This window comes from Leucoraja erinacea, chromosome 23, assembly GCF_028641065.1.
Source record: "Leucoraja erinacea ecotype New England chromosome 23, Leri_hhj_1, whole genome shotgun sequence".
NCBI lineage: Eukaryota > Metazoa > Chordata > Chondrichthyes > Rajiformes > Rajidae > Leucoraja > Leucoraja erinaceus.
This window is the reverse complement of record NC_073399.1, coordinates 19,659,009-19,671,255: the sequence shown is the minus strand read 5'-3', so window position 1 is coordinate 19,671,255 and position 12,247 is coordinate 19,659,009. Positions and strand designations below refer to the sequence as shown.

General features: G+C 44.9%; 2 protein-coding genes across 3 annotated transcripts in view; both read left to right on the top strand.

Moving 5' to 3' along the window:
- Positions 1 to 12,247, top strand: part of gga3b (golgi associated, gamma adaptin ear containing, ARF binding protein 3b) — a 31,003-nt gene that overhangs the window by 9,287 nt on the left and 9,469 nt on the right. The window contains exons 3-10 of one of the 2 annotated variants that reach the window (XM_055654035.1): positions 1,537 to 1,612; positions 2,876 to 2,974; positions 4,091 to 4,214; positions 4,928 to 5,031; positions 6,070 to 6,150; positions 6,901 to 7,038; positions 9,265 to 9,346; positions 11,493 to 11,609. In XM_055654035.1, coding sequence (XP_055510010.1) covers positions 1,537 to 1,612; positions 2,876 to 2,974; positions 4,091 to 4,214; positions 4,928 to 5,031; positions 6,070 to 6,150; positions 6,901 to 7,038; positions 9,265 to 9,346; positions 11,493 to 11,609 — 821 coding nt within the window. The remainder of the gene's footprint in view (positions 1 to 1,536; positions 1,613 to 2,875; positions 2,975 to 4,090; positions 4,215 to 4,927; positions 5,032 to 6,069; positions 6,151 to 6,900; positions 7,039 to 9,264; positions 9,347 to 11,492; positions 11,610 to 12,247) is intronic. The other variant, XM_055654036.1, reaches the window with a different exon arrangement.
- LOC129708355 (jupiter microtubule associated homolog 2-like) overlaps positions 1,307 to 12,247 on the top strand; it is a 122,061-nt gene continuing 111,120 nt past the window's right edge. The window contains exon 1 of the mRNA XM_055654040.1: positions 1,307 to 1,316. The gene's annotated coding sequence lies outside the window, so the exon portion shown is untranslated. The remainder of the gene's footprint in view (positions 1,317 to 12,247) is intronic.

The following is a 12,247-nucleotide window of genomic DNA, read 5'->3' as shown; positions in this document are numbered from 1 at the left end:
TAGATGTGTTGGTTAGGAAGTCTGCAGCGACACTAAAGTTGGAGTTGTGGACAGTGAGGAAGATTGTGAAAGGACATAATGGATTTAGATCCGTTATAGATGCGGGTAGAGAAATAGCAGATGGATCGGAGCAAGTGTGAGATGTTGCTCTTTGGAAGGCTGAATGCAAGTGGAAAGTATAGACTTGGGGTCTAAGTCCATGGCTCCTTGAAAGTGACAACATTTGTAGAAAGTGTGGTAAAGAAGGCGAAAAGTATGCTTGTCTTCACCGGACGGGGGAATGAGTATTGTGTGTGATTTTGGTCACCCCATTACAGGAAGGATGTAGAGGCTTTGGAGAAGTTGCAGAAGATGTTTAACAGAATACAGCCTGGAATAGAGGGCATTAGCTGTAAAGGGAGGTTGAAGGGAGACCTGATGGAAGTATACAAATTTAGGAGAGACATAGGGTAGACAATCAGAACCTTTTTTCCCCAGGGTGGAAATGTCAAGGACTAGAAGACAGCTTTAAGATCAGAGGAGGAAAGTTTAAAGGAGATGTGCGGGACCAGTATTCTTCTGGAAGAAGCTGTCATAGGTCATGGTGGGAGTAGACACAATAGTGATGTTTAAGAGGCTCTTAGATACTGTAGGCATGTGGATATGCAGGGAATAGAGGGATATGAATAACATGCAGGCAGAGGGGATTAGTTTAGCTTCGCATTTATGTTTGGCATGAACATGAAAGGGGCCAGCCATTGTGGGCCGAAGGGTCCGTTCCTGCGCTGTATTATCCTATCTTCTATAATTTGACCCAGTCCTTGGCAACTGGACCTGCCATACACATTTACCACTGAAACATGGTATTGTTAAATTGTCCAGACTGCACCTTAAAAAGGAATCCAGTTTTCTGAGACCATCCAGGGGCAAAGCAGTGAGATACCAGGCTCCTACTACATTTGTGCAATTGTCCCGGGCATCCTGGCACTCGTACTGAGGAGCAGTGGCAATTCCTAGAGCAAATTCTAAACTATTCAAATTTTGTAAATGGTGATAAATTGGTGAAGTTGCTCTTTCCGTGGCTTGAACTAAATGATACAGAATGAACATGTCAGTGCTTCCCTTAACTTATGCCCCAGGTTTTAGAATGTGTGGCACGTGACCGTGCCTGTCTAGAACAGGAACAACTACGAATAAGCAATGCCCCTCCATAATTTTGACCAGGGGTCATTAAATTGATTTACATCCATTTATGGAATGAGAGAATATCACCCCATCTGTGCCTGAGTGGGGAAGGGAGGAGATACAAGTTGCCCTATCTGTTCTGGTACATGGGGTCAAAATCAGTGGGTCAGTCCTATGGGGGAATCCCCTTGTTTACCCTGGGATGGGGCAATTGCCTTGTCTGCAGCAGGTTGGATTTTCATCTTTTACCTGGGCATCTTTAACACTGCCCCATGCAGATAGATTCTCCTTGTCTCATGATAAATTCCTGCTGTGGTTCCAGCAGTGAAAAGGTTTTTTTTTCCTAACTGTGGCCCTTTAACCTTTCCTCAGGCCACAGATTGCTGTCAGGCTGCTGGCTCATAAAATCCAGTCTCCACAGGAGTGGGAGGCAGTACAAGCCCTCACCGTGAGTACAGAGTCGTGCGTGTTGTCTGTATGTCACTAATCCATTGGGTTTTCATGTTAGGATCGGGAGGAGGAGGATTGTGCCCAAAAGTGCATGAGCATAGGGTAGAGATTGGACTGGTCATTCTGGGCCCCCACGTCACAGGATCAAGACCTTGCTCTGTGGAGTCTGGTGTAGCTGGTGTACTGTAACTTCATAGACAGCACCCATTTCACTTTGTGAAGTGCAAGATCTGGAATGTCTGGGCACATGCGGACAATCCAAACGGTGAACCCTGCTCTGCTTCCATCCCTCAGGAACTCGGGCACTTTGAAATCAACATCACTATATGATGAGCGTCAGTTGAATGAATAAATAAGGCAGTGGGTACAGAACCTTCCGTAGAATCAAGCCAGGAACAGCTAGTCCTGTGTCTCAGCAACTCATCCTGCTTTGTGATCCTTTGCAACCAGCACGCTAGTTCTCAATGCACTCACTCAACCCTGGAGACCTTGGAGGAGTCGAGCAGGACTTATTTTTCAAACCTATTCACACCCCAGCCGTAGACCATTGATTCGCCAGGGTGGGAGGTGATGCAATCAGGTAGTATGGCGTGATGGCTTAGGAAGGTGTGGGGAAAACTAATCCCACTGGGGTTGCACTCTGGACAAAGTGCTTGCAGCACAATCTTGTCATAACCAGCACTCTGTTTCAATAGAGGGACAAGCGCAAGACCTTATGGCAGCACCACAGGTACAGGCACTGGCACCTTAGTGTTGCAACGTGTTTTCCATTTTCAATACTGAAAACGTATTGAAAGCCGAGCAGTAGTTGATGTTGTGTAATTTGTGTTTTGTGCTATAAGGGACAGCAGGAACAGGAGAAGGCTGGGTAGCTCCTCAAACCTGCTTCAATAAAATCACTTTGATCCAATCTTACTATCAGCACCACTTTCCAAGGAGTTTACTCTCCAACCCTCTTGACCCCTATGTTGTTTAAATGTCTCTCCTTGAATATATACAATCTCACCTCGAATATATTCAATGATTCTGCCTGTATACCTCTGGAATAGAGATTTTTGAAGGGCCACGCTTCTCTGGGACAGAAAATTCCTCCTCATCGCCATCTGAAATGGACAATTTCCACATTCTGAAACTTTGACTTTTAATTTTGGATCTTGGGGGACGTATGATCTCAGTACCTGCCCTGTTAATTCCCCTCAGAATCCTGCATGTTTCAGTGATGTGTAATGCAATGCTAATATCAATGTTTTGTTGAACGTAGGTCTTGGAAGCTTCTATGAAGAACTGTGGACAGAGATTTCACAATGAAGTTGGGAAATTCCGATTCCTGAATGAACTAATCAAAGTGGTATCTCCGAAGGTGGGTTTCCATCCGTTTGTTTCCCCAGGACCCTCAGCTGTGAGGTTTGAGCAGTCAGAGAGCAGCAAAGTGTGTTTTAACCTCAAGGGCCAGCATTTTCTTGTGTCTCTCTAAATGAAGGGACAATGAACTGCTGTGATGGTGTTCATTCCCATAAGCTGTGGATATCCAGTATTTTGACATAATTGGTAATATACTTCCAGGTCAAGAGGTATTAAGGAAGGGGTTGCTGAAGTTTCCTTCCTTATCCTTCCAGATGGTAAAAGGCAGGGGTTTGGGAGGTACTGTCAGGGAAGCCTTTGCGAATTGTGGTAACGTACCTTTAGCTGGTACAGACTGCAAACAAAGTGTATCAGTGTTAGAGGGAATGAATGATTCTTGTGGCTGAGGAGGTACGTCAAAACTGGCTTTGTCATAAATGGTGTTGAGTTATTTGAGTTTTTGAAACTGCATTCATCAAGGTAAGTTCTATCGCACTTTAGAGCAGTGTTCGTTATACTTCCGGATTAAGTGGTATGATGCAAGGAAGAAGCATGGAGTTGCTGAAACTTCCCACGTGTTTACCTCATTTGTTCCTCTAGATGGGAAAGGCATTGGCAGAATACCCATTCAGGTGGGTTGTTGGACCTTTCAAAACCAAGAAAGATTTTGTTGGAAACACTTATAGAACAAATAGTCACCTGCTTAATGTAGGGGGGAAATGTCCCAAATCTAGAGGGTATTGCAGTAAAATGAGGCAGGGAAAGTTTAATGTAGATGTGTGAGGCACGGATTTTTTTTTAAAAGATAGTGGTGGGGGCCTTGAATGCATTGCCAGGGGTGAAGGCAGGTGGTGGAGGCAGATGCAATAGTGCCGTTTCAGAGGCTTAGAGATAGGCACATACATGTGAGTGCAGGGAATAGAGGGATATGGATCATGTATAGCCAGATGACATCAGTTTAACTAGGCGTCATGTTTGGCACAATCATTGGGGGCCGAAAGGCCCATTCCTGTGCTGTTCTATGTTCTGGAACAAATCAGTTATGATCCAAATGAATGGTGAGGTCTTGGCCTAAACCTAAATAGTTTGCAAGTATTTAATCTTCATCTCTTTTCATTTTAATTTCTCTTTCTAGTATTTGGGAGACAGAGTATCTGAAAAAGTCAAGACTAAAGTCATTGAATTGCTCTTCAGCTGGACAGTCGCCCTCCCAGAGGAAACCAAAGTCAAAGAGGCTTATCAAATGTTAAAGAAACAAGGTATCGAGCGTATTCAAATTAATTCTTTGACATTGTTCACGTTTTATGTGTGCGTTACGCTGGTGGCCTACTGTGCAATTACAATGGCCAACCCCCTGCATTCTTTGGAAACCAGGTAAATCTGCAAGCACCTCAAGAGCAGGAGCATCTTGAGTCTCTATGATCAAATGTGAACAGTGAAAGGAGAAAACAATCCACCCATCAGTCTGCCTCTTCGAGTACCTCCTTCCCCACGCATGGTGGATCTCACACTGGCCTTGATACCACCTCTTTCCAATACAATTGGAGTATGGGTTTTCAGATGTTACGTGGATCAAGTTCCTTAGCCAAAGATGCTTTATCGTAACAGCCCAAGTCTCCAGTCCAATTCACAGCTGACAAGTGTAACCATCCAATACTGGAACCTTGTCTGACGATTTCCCTCACTATCCTCGTGACGTGAAGACCAATGGTAGATTTGACATGAACTGCCTCAACCGCCCGTTGTCTGTATTGTATCACCCGCTCCTTTAACAGTGGGTCCGTCAGCATCTGTGCTAAGGTGGACTGGACCAAAAAGCCCAAATAAATCACCTCCACGGGAGGCTGAAGTTGGGCACAAGGCCACGTTATGATGCTGTGTACCAGCCCTGTTGCTTATCTGTGAAGCTGCGTTTCAACCCTTTGGTGACTGATAAACAGATTTACGTAATCCAATACTATTTCTCTTGCAGGTATTTTGCATCAAGATCCTCAGATCCCCATTGATAAAACTCTGATTCCTTCACCAACCGCACGTTCCAAAAATACAGTCTTTGAAGATAATGAAAAGTCTAAGGTACATATCGGTCCATCTGCAAACCACCTTCCGAATCATCTCGCTGCTCCAGCGGCCTGGGTCCCATCCAGACCTCGGGTGCCGTCTGTGTGGAGTTTGCAGGTTCTCCCTGTGAACATGTGGTTTTCCTGCGTGTGCTCCAATTTCCTCCCACATCCCAAATAAGTGTGGGTTGCAACATTAATTGGTCTTCCGTGTAGGTAGGAGATAGACAGTGGTGGGAGTGGATGAGAATGTGGGGCGAATAATCCTCCGCTAATGTATTGTGGTATAAATAGGTGATTGTTGTTCAGCACAAGCTAGTTGGGCCAAAGGGCCTACCTATGTGCTGTATGACCATGACACCATCTCTTAAAGATATCAGCAAAAATAAAATCTCCTTCATTCCCCACTAATCTTGGCTCAGTGGGGAGGGAGGGGTACGAGATGCTTGGGCTGAGAGGGCAAGGAGGGAACAGCACCCTGTCACGATGGGGGAGGAAGAGAAACAGCAGCCTCGGATGAGGGGAGAGGGAATCGCCAGGGCCTGGGCCATGGCCATGGGGGGGGGGGGGGGGGGGGGGGGGGGGGGGGGGGGGGGGGGGGGGGAGGTGGAATGGGAGGGACTGTTGTCCTGGGATGAGTGGGGAAGGGGAAAACCAGAGGGGTGGGGGAGAAGGACCAGTGTCCCAGAATGAAAGGAGAGAGAGCGACCAGGACCTGGGCTGAGAATTAGATTAATGGAGGGACCGGCATCTGGTGCAAGGGTGGGGCCATCGATCTCGGCAGGGAGGCTTGGTGCCCTGTGTTGAAGAGCATGGATGGTGGGGAGGAAGAGACTAGCATCCTGGAGCGAAATGTGGGTAGGAGGTGGAACCGATGACGTGCATCGAGGGTGGATGGACTGTTCGTCCAGGATTATTGTCAATATTGTAATCTCTGCTATAATGCCATTATGGGATGAGGTGAGGGTGGGGTTGGTTGCTTCAAGTCTCTGCAATGTTTTGTTCATCATCGTGTAATTCAAAAGGAACTTTCAAATTTGATGCTGTTTTTCAGCTATTAGCCAGGTTACTGAAAAGCAGAAAGCCCGAGGATCTCCAGGAGGCCAATAAACTGATAAAGAACATGGTGAAGGAGGTAAGAGGAGGATGGGGAGGTAGCTGGATGTAAAATGAAGAATGAGATTCATAATGTATGCCTGTGGGGAGGACTGTATTTGGCAAGATGGAGAGAGAAATAGTTCCACTTCCAACCAGAGTAGGGTTGGGAAGGTAGAGGCTGAGGCAAGAAACTGATTAGATGAGGATGTGAGCAGATGGCCAGATAGGTACATCCACCTGTGTATCTGTAGGGAGCATTTTGTTGGATCTTCACTTTCCCACTGACATCGTTGACAAGACCAACTTTGTTGCCCATTGCTAATGGACTTTGAGCTATGTTTGTGGGTTTGGAGACTCGTACAGGGTACTCATTCTTCTTGGGTTCAAACCATCATTGCTGAATCAGTGGTCCAAGTCTGTGGATCATCAGCATCCTACTGCATACATAGTGTTAGATTAGAGTTACATATAGAAAAATAGGAGCAAGGGCAGATCACTTGGCCATTCACGCTTGCTGTACTATTCAGTATAATTGTGGTTGGCCTCTATTCCTGCTCTCTCCACACAGAGCATGATCCTTTTATCTCAAGAAATATACCAATTTCTTCTTAATACTTTGAGCTTGTTGGCCTCCACAGCTTGTGTGGTGAAGAATTCCACAGGCTCACCACGCGATGGGCCTGGTGATGCTGGGGGTGTGCTGCATGCAGCATTGCAGAGTGTGTTGAGAATGGATCATGTTCCTAATTTTGAGGGTTTTTTTTTTTTGCTTCTGCACTTTTCACAGGATGAAGCTCGAATGCAGAAAATAACAAAACGCATGAACACTCTGGAGGAGGTGAACAATAATGTTCGTCTTTTGAATGAAATGTTGGCCCATTACTGCAAGGATGATTCAACAGAAGGGGACAAAGAGTTGATGATGGTAACGCTAACTTCACCTCCACACTTCAAACCTCGTCACCACTCTGTTGTCCAGATACAATTCAGTAATCTCGACCCTCAAACTCTTCTCGCCCAACAAACTCATAAGCAGCCACTCGTCTAAACGCATATTCATCCATCGCCATTGATTTGGTGTAGTTCAGTTGCCTGTTCTTTTCACATCTTGGAGATGTGCAACCTTCTTTCTCAGGCCTCAATCCAAGTTACTTCTTGCTAAAGACAAATACAGAAAGCCAGAGTAACTCAGCGGGCCAGGCAGCATCTCTGGAGAAAAGGAATAGGTGATATTTAGGGACGAGACTCTTTGAGTCTCTCAGTCTGAAAGGTCTCGACCCGAAAAATCACCTATTCCTTTTCTCCAGAGATGCTGCCTGACCTGCTGAGTTACTCCAGCATTTTGTGTCTGTCTTCGGTTTAAACCAACATGTGCAGTTCCTCCCTACACATTACTTCTTGCTTATCCCTCTTCATGCCGCAATGTGTTTACAGCTGTGAATCTGTTTAGCTCTCCCTTTACCTTGTATCCTTTATGTCAGCAGTGTATGTCCTGTCCAATCCTCTGACCGCCACAATCCCAACACTTGCACAACCAGGAGTGGCCGGCCCCATGTCCACTCCTCAGTTCCAAGGTGTGTGGCTTTCAATGGTTCTGTCAGCTGATTTTGCTGAACCATATCAGGAGTTATTAAGCCAAGACGACTGCACATTCCCCAGAATCACCTTTGAATACAGTGGTGATCACTGACTAGTCTTTGCTAAAACCACCTTTTCAATCCTCCTTTGCCTACCTCCACATATTAAAAAAAAAAAATCTCGAACTGAGACCATTTATTCAATTAGCTTTCTGCCTCTCTCATTATTCTGGCTGGTCAAATCTTTTTGAAGGCACCATCAGCCCAAACTCTGATGCTGTTTCATCTCTCATGCCCTTCCCAAGCTGGTATTACCCATCTTCTGCTCCTTGACTATTTCCACTAAACTGCTGATGAACCTGACTTATTTTTTTTTCCTATCCCCACATGAGTGGATATGAACAATTCCCTCCCCTTGGGTATGTTCTCTGGGTGTGCTATCATAACCCCAACCTTAACTCCTCTGTTCCTGTAAGCCCTCTGTCCCCATCACAGACTTCCATTTCCATGACAACAGCTCTTCATGGTATTGTCATCCCAAACCTATGCTAATTTTCTCTACATCTCCCATGCTTGAACCACTCCTGTCAGGTCTCATACTTACTGCATTATCTCCAATTAGTTACAAATGATGTCCCTTGAATGTATCATCTTCCTTGGTCTCTTTCCAATTCTGACATGGTCAAGCCTGCTATCCTGCTTCGTTGCCCAGCTCAGTGGATCTGCACTCATCTAGGCCAAGCCTACCTCGAACATCTCATCAAGGAATTTCTCTCCTTGTCTTCCCGCAGTCATCTTTGGAGTTTGCATAGAACCATTCTTGGACTTGTGACACGAGACAAATATGTCCGATCAGGCTCAACATGTCTGTTGACGACACCAGCTCTACCTCTTAACCCCTCGGCTTTCGTCTGCTTGTCCACTCTTGGTCGAGCAGAAACGTACCCCATTACAAACTCCACACACCAGCTACCAAGCCCACTCTGTTCTATGGCCACTGTCTGAGGCTGTCATCCTGTTCAGAACCTAGCCTTTACCCTGAGCTAAGCTTCCAATAACAATTCTTTAGTTATTTGCCATAATGCATCATTATGTAGACGGGTGTCAAATTTTATCTGACAATATTTTTGAAGAGCATTTTAAAATGAGTGTATTTGTGACCCATCCTATCCTTTCAATGCCACAGCAAGTCCATCCCTTGAAACTCTCTGTTCTTCGCTGATATTTTGTCCACATTGTGCCACACTAAACATTGGCAGCGGGGGCTCCTTTTCTGGAAATGGTTCTCGAAACCTCTTTATGTCTCTTTACTACCTGAGACTTGCATTCAAACCACTTCTTTAACAAAAGATTTTGTCTCTTCCTGGTAATACTTCTTTGCCCGCTATTAAATGCATTTCTGCAAAGTGACTTGAATTGTAGGTTGAGGGGGTGGGTGGGGAGAAGGGGACATGTAATTCAACTTTGAAGACCATAGGTTAGTATACAGTATAACACAGAAGGTGCAGTGGGTTCAGTAATGAGGCTGAAGTTAGACTGTGCAGCCAAATAACTCTAGCTCTGCTGCTTTACAGGAGCTATACGACCAATGTGAGAAAATGAGGCGGGCGTTGTTCAAAATTGCGAGTGAGACGGAGGACAATGACAACAGCTTAGGTACGTCGGGGAAGTTTCTGCCTCCGCTTGTAAAGTGTTGGTAGCTGGGGATGGCCATAGTGGCCATCTCACACCCACTCACTTCCACCCCTCCTCTCCTCTACTCTAACCCACTCTAACTGGAGAACCAACCACCTGCTATTCCCCGGTACCTTGTCCTGATGCAGCTGACACCACCACAGTAAATATCATCAAGCTCTTAGATCGCCAAAGGGACTTTGCTGAGCCCAATTTTATGCTCCGATAAATGTTGCAGAAGTAACTATTTTGACTGAGGTGCGACAAGCAGCAACCAGCAGCCCTCACAATCCCTCCAACCACAATATATGCACTTGAAAACAGAACCTAGGGATATCAAGTTAGTTGTAGAACTCACCTTGATTGCAGTCAACTTCCTCCAGATCAAACCTGCAGACTCTGGCTCTGTTACACAATGACTACTCAGGAATTTAATTTCTCTGGTTCTGTACTGACCACGCACCTTGGTTGTCTTTCATGTACAAACCGAGAGGTAGCAACACCATCAAACTATGTTGGGGGTGGGAGAATTGGGTGGAGGTAAATATCAGTGTATAGTGCACAGCATCATACCAGATTAGCAAATGCAGAGTGAGTCTATCCAAATCTGATTTTTAAAAAAGGACCAGTTTTGATTAAGTGCCCACATGCAAAACGTTCCTTTGACAATTTACTGGCTGGCTTACTTTGTGGATTTTCTGTCCTTCGCCGTGACTAAAGGAGATTTTAATTTATCTTTGGTGTTATTGTGGGATCTTTTGACCAATCTTCTGTAGAAGGGTTTTGGATGTTAAAAAGAGACTGAGATGACATTCAAAAATGTAACATCCGTTTAATGGAGACTTTGTTGAAGCTTGGTTTGTGCAGCGGAAATGGCGTCTCACAAATTTGATTGATTTTTTTGAGGAGGTGACGAAAGGGATCGATGAGGATGGGATGGAAAATGGTGTTTATGTGGACTTCAGCATGGCCTTTGACAAGGTCCAGCATGGTAGGCTGAGCAGGAAGGTTAGAACACATGGGATCCAGAGTAACCTGGCCAACTGGATATAAAATTGACTCGGTGGTAGCCGTTTTAAGGGGATGCTCTATTTTCACTGAGGTGAAACAACATTGAGGGTTGTTTTTGAGATTGGCGGCCTGTGCCACAGGGATCGGTAGTGGATCCATTATTGTTTGTCATCTATACTAACAATTTGGATAACAATGTTGTTAACAATAGTAAATTTGCGTATGACACCAAAATATGTTGTGCAGTGGGCACTAAAGATAAGTGTGTCAGCTTACAGTGTGATCTGGGGAAAAAATTACACATGTTATTTAACTCGGGCAAGTGTAAGATGCTAAACATTGATAAGTTAAACTAGGGCAAGACTTGCACAGTAAATGGCAGGGCCCTGGAGAGTGTAATTGAACTGAGATACCTGGGGGATTCAATATATAGTTGCGTGAAAGTGGAGATGCAGGAAGACAGTGATAAGGAAAGCATTTGCCTTGATCAGTCAGGACATGGAGTACAGGAGTTAGGACGTCATGTTACAACTGAACAAGTCGTTGGTGAGACCACACGAGTATTGTTTGCAATTTTCATTAGCCAGCTATAGGAAGAATATCATCAAGCTGGAAACGGTGTAAAAATATTAATGGGGATGTTACCAGGTCTGGAGGGCTTGATGTATAAGGACAGGCTGTGACTTTTTTTCTCTAGAAAATAGGAGGCTAACATGAGGGGTGCAGATAAGGTGAATGGTTGCAGTCTTTTTCCCAGCTTAGGGGAGTCTAATACGAGAGGGCAGAGGTTTACAGTGAGAGGGAACGATCTCGGGGGACCTAAGGGGCAACCTTTCAACACAGAGGGCGGTGCATATATGAAACGAGCTGCCAGAGGAAGCTCTGGAGGTGGATATCATTATGGGATTTAAAGAAAGGTACATGGATCGGAACAGACTGCGTGGATGAGTTGGGTCAAAGAACCTGTTTCTGTGCTGGACAATTCAATGACTCTTTAATTTTGTTTAACAAATGAAGATGAACCAGTGGCAGGCAGCCTGGAAAACTTTATTTAAAAAGAAAGATAGGTAGCTAATTGGTTCAGAAGACCTTTAATGATTTTACCATTTTATTTCAGGTGATATTCTACAAGCAAGCGATGACCTTTCACGTACTATAAACTCCTACAAGAAGATTGTTCAAGGACAGACTGTAAATGGAGAACTCAGTTTGCCCGAACCTCCGAAGCCACCAGGTAATTTGTTTAATAGTCAAAATGATATCTACCAGAAATTAGGAATTCTCAGCACCCTTGCTCTCATTTGTTAAGTTTCCAGGCTTACTGACCTTGTCTAATTACAGACCATGACTCGTGTCTAATTAATCTTAAACTAGCCTGTACGTATGGAACAAGTAGAAAGCGCAGCCAATGTTTGTTTCACTGTGTAGTTTGATTAAGCCACACTCTGAATATTGTGCTTTCGCTGTTCACATCTCGAGTTGGAAGGATTCCAGACCTGTTGCAGAGACCATACAGCTATGATGTTCCAGTCACACCCTGGGTGATACTTAACTCATTGAGTCATGGAGTCATAGAGCATGAAAATGGGGCCCATCAGCACAACTTGTCCATGCCAACCAAGATGCTCCATCTATGCTCTCGTCCCACCTGTCTCCATTTAGCGTATATCCCTCTAAACCTTTCCGGTCTGTCCAAATGTATCTGTCCAAAAGTCTTTTAAATGTTGTTATAGCACCTGTCTCAACTCCCTCCTCTGGTAGCTTGTTCCATATACCCACCACCTTGCGTGAAAAACTTGTCCTCTGGTTCTTGGGTAAACGATTCTGTGCATTCACCCTACTTTTTCCCCTCATGATCTTGTATATAAGATC